Source organism: Equus asinus, chromosome 10, assembly GCF_041296235.1.
Source record: "Equus asinus isolate D_3611 breed Donkey chromosome 10, EquAss-T2T_v2, whole genome shotgun sequence".
Classification (NCBI taxonomy): Eukaryota; Metazoa; Chordata; class Mammalia; order Perissodactyla; family Equidae; genus Equus; species Equus asinus.
This window is the reverse complement of record NC_091799.1, coordinates 22288508-22301101: the sequence shown is the minus strand read 5'-3', so window position 1 is coordinate 22301101 and position 12594 is coordinate 22288508. Positions and strand designations below refer to the sequence as shown.

The window sequence follows — 12594 nt, the reverse complement described above, 5'->3', positions numbered from 1 at the left end:
ATTTAGCTACTCATTTAGGAAGCAGTTTAAAACTTTTTAACTCCCCACTTATTGGATATCACTCCCTGTTTCTTGTACAGTCATGCACCACATGATGATATTTCAGTCAAAGACAGAACGCATATGCAAAGGTGGTCCATTAAGATTAGTGCATATAGCCTAGGTGTGTAGTAGCCATACCCTCTAGGTTTGGGTAAATGCACTTTATCATGTTTGCACAAAGACGAAATTGCCCAATGACACATATCTCCGATTGTATCCCCATTGTTAAGGAATGCATGACTGCATTTCTTGAAGTGAATCTTCTTTAATCTCCTAACAAATAGCAATGGACTCTTTGTGAAGCTTGGACACTAGTGAAGAAATTGTCTTGATCAAATTGTCCTTCATATCTCTCCCACTGCTTCTCCAGACCCTGCCCAGGAAGTAACAGACATGGAGATAATGAACTACAGTAGCAGCACCTCAGGCTTTATCCTCCTGGGCATCTCTTCCAACCCTCAGCTACAGAAGCCCCTCTTTGCCATCTTCCTTAACATGTACCTGGTCACCCTGGTGGGGAACGTACTCATCATCCTGGCCATCCACTCGGACTCCCAGCTCCACACACCTATGTATTTTTTTCTCAGCAACCTGTCCTTCATGGATATCTGCTTCACAACAGTTGTTGTGCCCAAGATGCTGGTGAATTTCCTATCAGAAACAAAGTCTATCTCCTATGTGGGCTGCCTGATCCAGATGTACTTCTTCATGGCCTTTGGGAACACTGACAGCTGCCTGCTGGCTTCTATGGCCATAGACCGGCTGGTAGCCATCTGCAGCCCCTTGCATTATGATGTGGTTATGAACCCACAGCGTTGCCTCCTCATGCTGCTGGTTTCTTGCACCATCTCCCACCTGCACTCTATGCTTCATGTGCTACTCATTTCCCGCCTGTCTTTCTGTGCCTCTCATGTCATCAAGCACTTTTTTTGTGATACTCAGCCTGTGCTAAAGCTATCCTGCTCTGACACCTCCTCCAACCAGATTCTGCTAATGACTGAAACTCTGGCTGTCATTGTGAGCCCGTTCCTGTGCATTCTCTTCTCCTACCTGAGAATCATCATTACTGTGCTCAGAATCCCCTCTGCAGTGGGGAAATGGAAAGCCTTCTCTACCTGTGGCTCCCACCTCACTGTAGTTGTCTTGTTCTATGGGAGTGTCATCTATGTCTACTTTAGACCCCTGTCCGTATATTCAGTGGTAAAGGACAGGGTTGCCACACTTATGTACACAGTAGTGACACCCATGCTGAACCCTTTCATCTACAGCTTGAGAAACAAAACTATGAAGACAAGTTTGAGAAAATTAAGGCTCAAAATTCACTCATAGAAGGAATAACAACATAGAATGTCATAATTGAGAGATGACCTAAAAGATGATCAGATTACCTTCCTTCCTGCCCATTTCCACATGGCACCCAAAGAGGTGGTGTTAAATAGCAGTAAGAAAATTGACCTGCAAGCTATAATACTTAGTTTCCATCAATGACTTTGGCCAAATATGTGTTCAGTTCCAGTCCAGGTAGTACTAGGAATCCGGATTTCAGAAAAACAGTTTCGTCACCTATTTAGTGGAATAAAGCTATTTCCAAATAACTCTTCTATAAGCTTGGCATTGACTAGCACTTGAGGAATTATGAAGTCCTATTAGTTTTTAAAATAAGACATTAAATGGATTTCACATGGAATTGAGGAAGTCTCTTTGAAAAATGACCTATTATTATCCTAAAGGATGGACCGATTTGGATAGATAAAACTTCATTAGAGGAGGAAATGGATAAGCAGTTCATAGTGGAAACCACCCAAGCAAGTAGAGGCAATAAATACTGGAATGTGTGTGAGGAACAGTGAAAAGCCCTGGGAGGCTTGCTTAATTTTAGAACAGGGAGAATATGGCTGGAAAGACAGAAGAATCTGCAAAACAGATTTATTCCCCCCACCAACACCAAAGTGTCATTACAATATGAATTCTCATTACATAATTCATTTTTCCTTCCCTCTTAATTCCTCCTTTCTTAATTCTTCACATGACAACAATTCTCAGAGAAATGCCCATTATATTCTGGAAAAAGCAATGTGTATCAGTCTAATTAAGCTAAGTTATGCTGTGGAAAAAAAAATCTCAAAATCTTCGGACCTTAAAGCCAAAAATCTAGTTTTTATTCATACCGAGTGTCAACCTCAGAAAAGTATAAGGCTGCTGCTCGTTTTAAACACTCAGCAACCAAATATGATGGAGCAGTCACCATTGTAAACATTAATCATCACCATTTCAGAAGTTGAGAAAGATTCCTAGAGATTTTGCACTAACAAATAACTACCCTGCTCCAGAAGTGACTCACACCACTTCAGACCACAATACATTGTCCACAACTAATCTCATGACCCCACTAAACACAAGAGAACCAAGAGGCACAATCCAATAATATACCTGTAAAAAAGAGTCCTCATATAATCCTAGAGTAGAAGTTTCAAGAGGCAGACACCAGAGATGAGGATATGGATATATTTCCCTCCAATGGCAGAAGACTCTCCTTTCAACCAAGCAAACTCCAGGAGATGCCCTATCGGCAGAACTTACACACAGAAGAGGCTGATTAGCTGGTTAGGCTGTAACACGGCATAGGACTTACTAACTACTGAGCTTGACCAGAGCCAATGCATCCCTGGACAGGAGAAGTGCTCTGAGAGTGTTTATTCTGGGCATCTCAGGAACTGCCAAGGCATACCATAAAGGAATTCTTAGCAGTGTACCCAGAAACTCAGTTCACCTGAACCATGGCCCTGAGGATCTGCATCAGCTGTAACCCTGGCTTGCTGCATAGAAAAAGGAATAACCAGAGCTCAATGGAGTGAAGAAGTTCAAAAGGTAAAGATGAAGTTAGCCAGGCCCTGATGACCATAGAGACACTGGGAACCTAGTCCCAACCCTCTTTTACCATAGTCAACTTTCAGATTCCCACTAGAATACCTTTTAAGATTCCTCTCATGGAATCCATCCACCCCAGGCCATGGCCTAACTCACACCTACTCCTGGTTAGGGAGGTGGTATAGCTGCTGTAACTCAGAGGAAGCCTGGGAGTCGGAAACCAGGTAAGGCTCCATAAGACTAGGAGCCCATTCCAGCTCCACCCGAATGTGACCTTAGCAAGTCAGAGGACCACTCTGCCTCACTTGCACAATGGGACAAAGGACCCCCACATGGGTTCCTCTTGAAGGTTCTGTAAGGCTTAGCCCATGAGATGGAAGCAGTGCTTTTAAACTGAAGCAGCATACATAACACTGAAGACTGTGTCAGGTGGCAGAATAAATTTATTGCATTCCCTGAGTAACAATAAAATCCTCTGTGACTACCAAAAATAAAGGATATCTTTCAGTAGGTGAATGTTTAGACAAACTGTGGTATATCCACACAAAAACTCTTACACAGCACTAAAAAGAAATAAGCTATCAAGCTGTGAAAACACATGGAGGAAATTTACATGCATATTACTAAATGAAAGAATTGATATGGAAAGGCTACGTGCTATATGATTCCAACTATATGACATTCTAGAAAAGGTGAAACTTTGGAGACAGTAAAACGATCAGTGTTGCCAGGGGTAGAGAGAAGGGAGGAAAGAATGGGCAGAGCACAGAGGACTTTTAGGGCAATGAAACTATTCTCTATGATACTATAGTGGTGTCGTTATACATTTGTCAAAACCCATAGAAGGCACAACACCAAGAGTGAACCCTCATGTAAACTATGGACTTTGGGTGATGATGTGTAGGTTCATCAATCAGAACAAATATACCACTCTGGTGGGGCACGTTGATAATGGAGAAGGCTATGTATGTATGTGGGTACGAGGTATCTGGGAACTCTGTACTTTCTGATGAATTTTGCCATGAAGCTATAACTGCTCTAAAAAATAAAGTCTATTTTAAAGGAAAATCAAAAAAAATTCTGTCTACACTTGTGATTGCTATGCCATTTATAGATGAGAACAATTTGGGTTCATGTGCTAAATATCTTGCCAAAATTCATTCATTTAGTAACTGGTGGAACAGAGATTCAAACGCAAGTAGACTGGGTTAAGAAATTGAAGCAATACAATGTTTAAGAGAGGGAAACAAAAAAATATGAGATCAGAGAAGTTAAGGCTGAGCCAGCATCCAAATCTATTTAGTCTGGCTCCAGAGCCTGTACTTTAATCCATTCCCTGTAACTATACACCTCTACCTAGAAACAGTCATACATGCAGACACAGAGCCACAGGCATAAGAGGCCATCACCTCTCCTTCCAGGTAGGCACACATAAGTGTACACACAGACATGCACAGGAACACATGCATGTACAGGGTATACATGTGTGTATGAACACACATATGTACATAACTCACATCCACATACACGAGCACACTTTCACCGCAGCTGCTGCATGACCCTAATTCCCTCACCGGGCATTAGAGGCTACACATCAGGAGCCCAGGTTCCCCTGAGGCTCCTGACACAGAGCTCAGAGGGCATCAGTAATGTTCTCCTCTCCTGGGAAAACTGCAGGCACAATCCCCCCAGGGCTCTAAATTGGGGAAACACAGGTCTTTATGTCTCCCTTTCTATCCACTCCTTCTGTGGGTTGAGAAAAGAACTGGCATATTTCTGAAGCTAGATGTAAACTTTAAACAGGACCCTTTCTCAAGAGTCAGAGCTCATCATAACTCCCTGGCAGGACCCCAAGCCTGATCAGGACTCTCAGTCTCCTCTGTCAAGCCCACAGGTAGGCAGACTGAGGCATATTTGGGGATAGAGACTGTGGGGTGCAACATCTCCACATGGCCTTCCTCCCATTACCTGATCCTATCTTCTTCTCTCCTCCATCTCAAAATACAAGACACAAGTAAATAAGAAAGTTAGGATTATATACAGGTTAAGAGCACCCATTCTTAAGCTAGACTCCACCACCATCCAGTTGTGTGGCCTTGGGCATGTCACTTCAATTCCCACTACCTCACTTTCATTGTCTGTAAAATGGGGTGCTGTAAAGACTAAGCAACATAATGTACGTAAAGTTCTTAGAGCAGTGTCTGGCATGTGTCAGCACTAAGTAATTGCTAGCTATCATAGCCAGGATTGAGAACAAACATGGGAAGGGACTGCATGAAGTGGGTTTCTCCAATAGGAGACATCTGGGTGAGTCATTGTCGGCTCAGCAAAGGAACGCAAGAAACTGGTTTCAGCAAAGCCCCACATTAAGCACCTCTGGTTGATAAGATGCCATCCAAAGACATGCTGAGACAGAAGGAAGACAATTATTCACAAAAAGAATTCCAACAGGAATACCTTAAATGTCCACTGGCCTTGGAATCTAGAATTTAACAGGTGGGAAGGGCTAGGTAAAGCTCTAATCTGGTATAAAAGTAAACTATAGTATACTATTTTACTACACTAAAGTAGAAGAAGAAACCAGGCAGAAAGGAGAGATTTCAGAGAGATGGAAAAAGAGAAAGAATGGCCTGAAAAGACCCTGCAGAATCCGTAAGGAAGACAACCTGTTCCAGGGGGCTCTATACCTATTTGTCTTACTGCTGGAAGTGGGAAGAGGGTAGACAGGGAGAAGCCACGATTCAGAAAATCTGGACCCAGGAGTGATTCTAAATTCAGTTACTGATGGTGCAAAGGCAGGGAGCTGCTGTTGTCTCAGAATCAGACAGAGCTGAGGTCTAAAGTACCTTGCAACCTTTCCTTCTGAAGGTAAAGAATAAAGGAGAGCATATGTCTTTGTGGAATGGGAGGCAGAAATGGAGGTAGAGTGGAAGGAAATTGAAAGTATCCCAATGTGTGAGAGCAAAGGATGGAGAAGGAGAAGTGTGTCAGCAAAGAGGCTTTAGGCACTTGGTTGTAAGAGGACTTCTGTTTGCAGAGGACATACTGGCTTAGTTCTTATATGGTTTGGGGAAGAGGTAGAGTAGAGTAGTGTAAAGCATATAATTTGAATTCAGACGTACGTGGGTTTGATTCTTAGATATACCCTTTACCAGCTGTACGACTCTCTGAATTTCAGTCTCTTTATCTATAACAGGGGATAATAATGCTGCTAACATCGTAGTGCTATTGTCAGGATTAAATGAGACAAGTGCTAAGCACAGAACCTGTCCAATAAAAGTTAACTGAATGTTTTTACAGTTTAGTCACTTCTCCACTGTCCTTGATCATTCAGAGGAGTGAGTGCATGGATGATGGATAGATTTCCACCAGTGTATTACTCACAAGAATTTTTATATCCTGTTTAAGAAGTGAATTCTGTGCTTCATGTTTTACTTCCTGGTTTCATGTGGGCTGGTGACTAGGAGAAGGGCCTTTCATAAGTGGTGGGGAAGCAACAAAGAGAAAACCAACCCAAGGTGATAAATATGCACAAAGTGGAAAATTCCAATGAGGAATGTAGAGAAGTATAGAAATATTCTATATTTCCTGTCTGTGAAGAAAGGGAGTAAATATCTTTTAAGGTAGAATAATGTGATGTAAAAGGCTCCCAGTTGCTGGTGATCCTGCCCAATGAATGACAAGCTCATCATTAAAACGTCATTTCTCTAGCTTATTGTATGAGCAATAATACTAACCAACTCTAGAAAGCTTTGCCAAACTCTTTCACTCAACTGTCAATTTTTTTGCCAGTAACACAAAATGTTTTATTACTAATCATAACTTTCACTTACATGATACTATATCATGTAAAAATGTGTTTGTATAAATTATCTTATTTAAATAACAGGAAACTAGTGAAACAAAGTGTGTATTCATAATAAACTTAAGAAGGCACATAATCCAATCAAATTATTATAATTGTGCTTTTGAAAGAAAAGTACTTCCATTTTTATTCTTAAATTGACTGTGAATCGAAACTCCACACTTCTTCTAAATCATCAAAAAGCCTTGATAAAGCATCATGCTACTGGCTCCTTGTGTGGGTGGTACAAAACTAACAGCCATGGGAAAGAGAGGCTAAATATTTGGGGAGGAGGCACAGACACTTCTTTTATGAATTCTAGTTCTCTCATCTTCTAACACCATTTTCACCACAAAGTCTCAGGATAAGCAGGATACATAATTATCTGGAATCAGATAACAGGCGTATACCTCGTTCAGTTGTGTTCTAGGGGCAAGGACAGGTATTGCAAGTAAGTGGAATTGAATTTCACCTATGAGACTGCTCAACCAATTGCAGTCAAAATAATTCACTCTTTTCAGGTTTACCTTTGAAAATTATTCAGGGACAGTCAAATGGGCAGAGTCCTCCGATCATTTCTATGTTAAGTCAGCAAAGATTCCAGGCTCCACAATGCTTCTTTTTTTTTATAGTTTTATTGAGCTACAGTTGATATACAAAAAAACTGCACATATTTAATGCATGTAATTTGATGTGGTGATGGAATCACAGATATATGCATATGTCAACTGTCAATGAGTCTCCAAATGCAGGAGTAGGTGGGTAAGAAAGTAGAACACCCCTACATCTTATTGATGGGTATGCTGAGGTGAAATGACTTGCCCAAAGCACAAGGAAATATACGATGTCATCAGATTTGGCAAAATGGGAGAAGTTAAGCACTGCCCCTGAGAAATATCACGTAGATCTGGGAAATTCCAGGTTCAAAACCAAAGAGGACCACATAGTCTTTCTCCACCAGAGAAAACAAAGTCCCAGGAATGAGGCTGAAAGGCACAATGAAGGACATAGGGAAAGGGTCCAGAGAGTCAAATGAATACATTGCCCATGGGTGGGATGAGGCATAGTTGGCTCACATTGGGAGTATATATTAAAATTTTCAATGTTCATAAACTCTAACTCAGCATCCCATATCTCAGAATGTATTCTATACCATAGAAACTCTCTCATGAGTGCAATATATAGATATTTATTGTAGTCCTCTGTTATCTTCAGGAAATACATCCAAGACCCCCAATGGATGCCTGAAACTGGGGATAGTAGCATTCCATGTATATATTATGTTTTTCCCTATACATACAGACCTATGACAAAGTTTAATCTAAAAATTAGTTATAGTAAGAGATTAACAACAGCAATTAATAATAAAATAAAACAATGATAACAATATACTGCAATAAAAGTTATGTGAATGTGGTCTATCTTTCTCACAAAATATCTTATTGTACTGTTTTCACCCTTCTTTCTCTTGTGATGATTGAGATGATACAAGGCCTATGTGATGAGATAAATGAGGTGAATAATGTGGGCATTGTGACGTGGCTTTAGGCTACTATGGACCTTCTGATGAAATTTCAGGAGGGTCATTGAGCCACGATGATGTCAATGTCGATGGCAGAATGTGAGGAGCACAGATGTCAATGGTTACTAAGTACAAGCCCTGCAATATCCTTCCAGTGATCTGATGACCCAGAGAGCTACTACATGACTAATGGGCAGATAGAAAATAAGGCATGGATAGTCTGGACAAAAGGATGACCCATGTCCCAGGCATAGAAGCTGGGTGGTGCAAGATTTCATCAAGCTACTCCAAACATCATGCAAATTAAAACTTATGAATTGTTTATTTCTAGAATTTTCCATTTAAGAATTTTGGATTGTGGTTGACTGTGGGTAACAGAAACCCTAGAAAGCAAAACCACAGATAAGGGGAGATTATTGTACAAAAATACCCATTGTAACACTGTCTGTGGGGGAGAAAAAGCATTATGGATAGCGTGACCCCATTCCTGAATATAATACTTGTATAGGTGTATGCAGAGAAAAATAACTCTAAAACATGTACACAACTCTAGTTCTCTGGGAAGTGGAATAAGGAATTACAAGGAACTTTCACATTTCTTATTAGAAAATTAATACAAAGAAACATGTCCCATAGTTTGAAAAGCAAACAATATAACATAAAGTTAAATATGGAAGGGACTCCTCACTCCAGCCCTCCAATCTCACTTCAGAAGGCAACTGCACACACATAAACACACACACCAAAGAAACACAAATGTAAAGGACATACTTTCTTTCCAAAAATTGGATTATTCTACATGCATTGTTCTGCAACTTGTATTTGTCACTTAACAAAATATTATAGACCATAGGTCACAGTGATAATATAGTTTAGCAATGAAAAGCTTCCATTCTGCCAAAAGATGCCTGAATTCAAATCCCAGCTCTGCCACTTACTAACAGTGGGACCTGGTAAGTTACTTAACTTTGCTAAATATTTTTAATCTGTAAAACAATAATAGTGCCTATCTCTTAGGTTTGGAGAAAATAAGATGATAAAAGACATGCAAAGCACTTAGCCCAGTGTGTGGGATATATTGGGTGCTAATAAATGTTGGCTAACATTAGCCATCTTATTTCATTAGAGACTGCATGATACTGAGTCATGAGAATGCACTGTAAATTATTTTAATAATTCACCTATTTGTGTATATTTAGGTTGTGTCCTCTGTGGGTTGTTTGATTATTTGTTCATGTTGTTTTGTTTGGTATTAGAAGCAATGCTACAATAAAACTATGTGTACATATCATTGTGCTACACATAAATGACAATAGATTTCTACAAGTGGAGTTATTAGATAAGGAGATGTAGATTTTCAAATCTGATAGAGACTACCAAAAGGCCTACACTGAAACTCTCTCACACCAGTGTATGTGAGGCTCTTTCCTGTGGATATTGTCAAAAAATTTTATTGATAAACTCATGAGTGAAAGTTGTATTTCAGTCTAATTTGTATTTTCTGATTACCAGTGAGGTTGAACACCTTCCCACAAGTTTTCTTTGGTAAATATATCAAAGATATTTTCTCTGAGTCAATGGTTTATATTTTAGCTTTGATATGGCTTCTTTTGGTGTCATGTTCACATTTTTGAGTACTGCATTTTGTCATTCTTGCCTCTACATTTTCTTTCTTTCGTTGAATGGCATACCCATCTTTAGATCATAAAAATATGCTGCTTTATTGTTTGCTAATATTTATCCTATGGTTTGGATTTTTTACTTTTAGATTGTTCATTCAAATGGCTTTTATTTCTATGTATGGGTTGAATAGAAATCAAGCCTTATTTTTCCAAATGTTCAGTCAATTGTCATAAATATCACTTATTTATAGTTTATCGTTTCTCCATTGCTATGAAATGAATCTTTACTGTATATTAAGTTCCATATAGATCAAGATTTATATGCATGTATCAATATAAGTATACATAATTCCTCATGCTGCTGTGTGTGTACCATTATCTTATTATCATTACTGTGTGCTGTGATGGTGGGTTAGAAATGTTCTATGTCACTATTCTAATTTTTTCAAAAATTATCCTGTCTTTCCTTAGCCATTTATTCCTCTAGATGAATGTTAGAATGATCCTCTCAAGTCCCATTAAAAATTCCCTTGGATTGTTATTACAGATGCCATGAATTTTTTAAAAATTTTATTTATGTTATGTGGGTTTATAAGATTACATAAATTTCAGGTGTAATCATTATATTTTGGCTTCTGTACAGACTGCATCATGTTCACTACCAAAAGTCTAGTTGCCATCCATCACCATTCATATGCACCCCTTTACCCTTTTCATCCTTCCTGCAATAACTTCCCCTTTGGTAACCACCAATCTGTTCCCCTTATCTATGAGTTTGTTTGTCTATCTTCCACATATGATTATATACTACCCCCTTTGTCTCTCATTGCCTTTTTTATCCTGATTTCTACTTTGTCTGATATAAAGTACGGCAACACCTGCTTTCTTTTGTTTACCATTAGCTTGGAGTACCATCTTCCATCCCTTTACTCTAAGCCTGTGTTTGTCTTTAGAACTGATATGTGTTTCCTGGAGGCAGCGTATTATTGGGTCTTGTTTTTTAATCAATTCAGCCACTCTGTGTCTTTTGATTAGGAAATTTGATCTATTTACATTTAGAGTGATTATTGATATATGAGGGCTTAATGATGCCATTTTATCACTTGTTTCCTAGTTGTTCTGTATTTCCCTTGTTTCTCATCCTGTGTATTTCAGACTTCCAATTCAGTTTGGTAGTTCTCTATGATGGTTTTCTTAGTTTTCTGTTTATTTATCATTTGTGTCTCTGTTCTGATCTTTTGTTTAGTGGTTACCTTGAGTTTTGTACAAAAGATCGCATAGATGAGACAGTTCATTTTCTGATAGCCTCTATTTCTTTAGTCTAAACAGTTTCCATCCCTTTCCTCATCCCCATTTAAGTTATTGTAAAACTTATTCAACTTTGTGTTGTGAGTTTGTGGCTAAAATTAAGGGATTATAGTCGTTTTTGATGTTTTCAGTCCCTGAATCTTTAATGTTATAATTAAGTGTTAGCTAATCTGTTTTGATAGAGAGCTGCAATTTTCTGATTTTGTCTGCCTGTTTATCTCCTTGCTCAAGTCTTCGTAAAGCCTTTTTCAGGTATGAGGGTCTTCTTGATAATTTCTTGGGGGGGGCGTTTTGTGGTCACAAACTCCTTCAGCTTTTGTTTATCTGGGAAAGTTTTTATTTCTCCATGATATCTAAAGGGTATATTCACTGGGTAGAGTATTCTTGGCTGAAAGTTGTAGTCTTTCAGAATTTTGAATATGTCATTCCACTCTCTCCTAACCTGTGAGAATTCTGCTGAGACATCTACTGAAAGCCTGATAGGAGTTCCTTTGGAAGTTGTTTTCTTCTGCCTTGCTGCCCTTAATATTTTTTCTTTGTGATAGATTTTTGCCAGCTTTTCTAATATATGCCTTGGAGAAGGTCCTTTAACATTGTTGTAACTAGGAGTTCTATTAGCTTCTTTTGCTTGTAATTCCAGCTCCATCCCCAGGTTTGGGAATTTCTCAGCTATTATTTCTTTGAACAAGCTCTCTGCCCCTTTCTCCCTCTCTTCTCCCACTGGAATACCTATAATCCTTACGTTGCATTTCCTAATTGAGTAGGATACTTCTCAGAGAGTTTTTTCATTTCTTTTTTGTCTTAGTTCTCTCTCCTCCACCTGAAGCATTTCTGTATGTCTGTCCTCTAAATTGCTAATTCTGTCCTCCATAATATCAGCTCTGTTATTTAAGGACTCCAGATTTTTCTTTATCTCATTCCTTGTGTTTTTCATCTCCAACACTTCTGGTTGTTTATTTTATGGTTTCAATCTCTTTTGTGAAGAATTCCTTCTGCTCATTAGTTTTATTCCTGATTTCATTGAATTGTCTTTGTGAGTTTTCTTCTAACTCGTTGAATTTTTTATGATAGCTATTTTGAATTCTCTGTCATTTATATTGTAAATTTCTGTGACTTCGGGATAGATTTCTGGGTGCTTGTCATTTTCCTTCTGATCTGGAGTGTTAATATACCTTTTCAGACTATTTGATGAGGTAGATTTTTTCCGTCACATAGTGGTAGTAGCTGGTCCAAGATTCCACCTGCTGCCACTGGAAAAGGAAGGACAGGGGCTGTGTATTCTGAGCCCACCATGATCCCTGGCAGCTGTGCCTGTCCTTTGGAAGCTATACTGACAGGGTCCATATGCGTTTGCCCACCTACTGCTGCTGTCTGACAAATGTATATGC

The 12594-nt window shown here is 39.1% G+C and overlaps 1 protein-coding gene across 1 annotated transcript; it reads left to right on the top strand.

Moving 5' to 3' along the window:
* Positions 1–364: 364 nt before the first annotated feature.
* LOC106830791 (olfactory receptor 1L4-like) lies at positions 365–1371 on the top strand. The gene has a single exon (XM_014840596.3). It carries the CDS (start codon positions 436–438, stop codon positions 1369–1371), a length of 936 nt encoding a protein of 311 aa, XP_014696082.3. The 5' UTR covers positions 365–435.
* The last annotated feature ends 11223 nt before the right edge of the window (positions 1372–12594 follow it).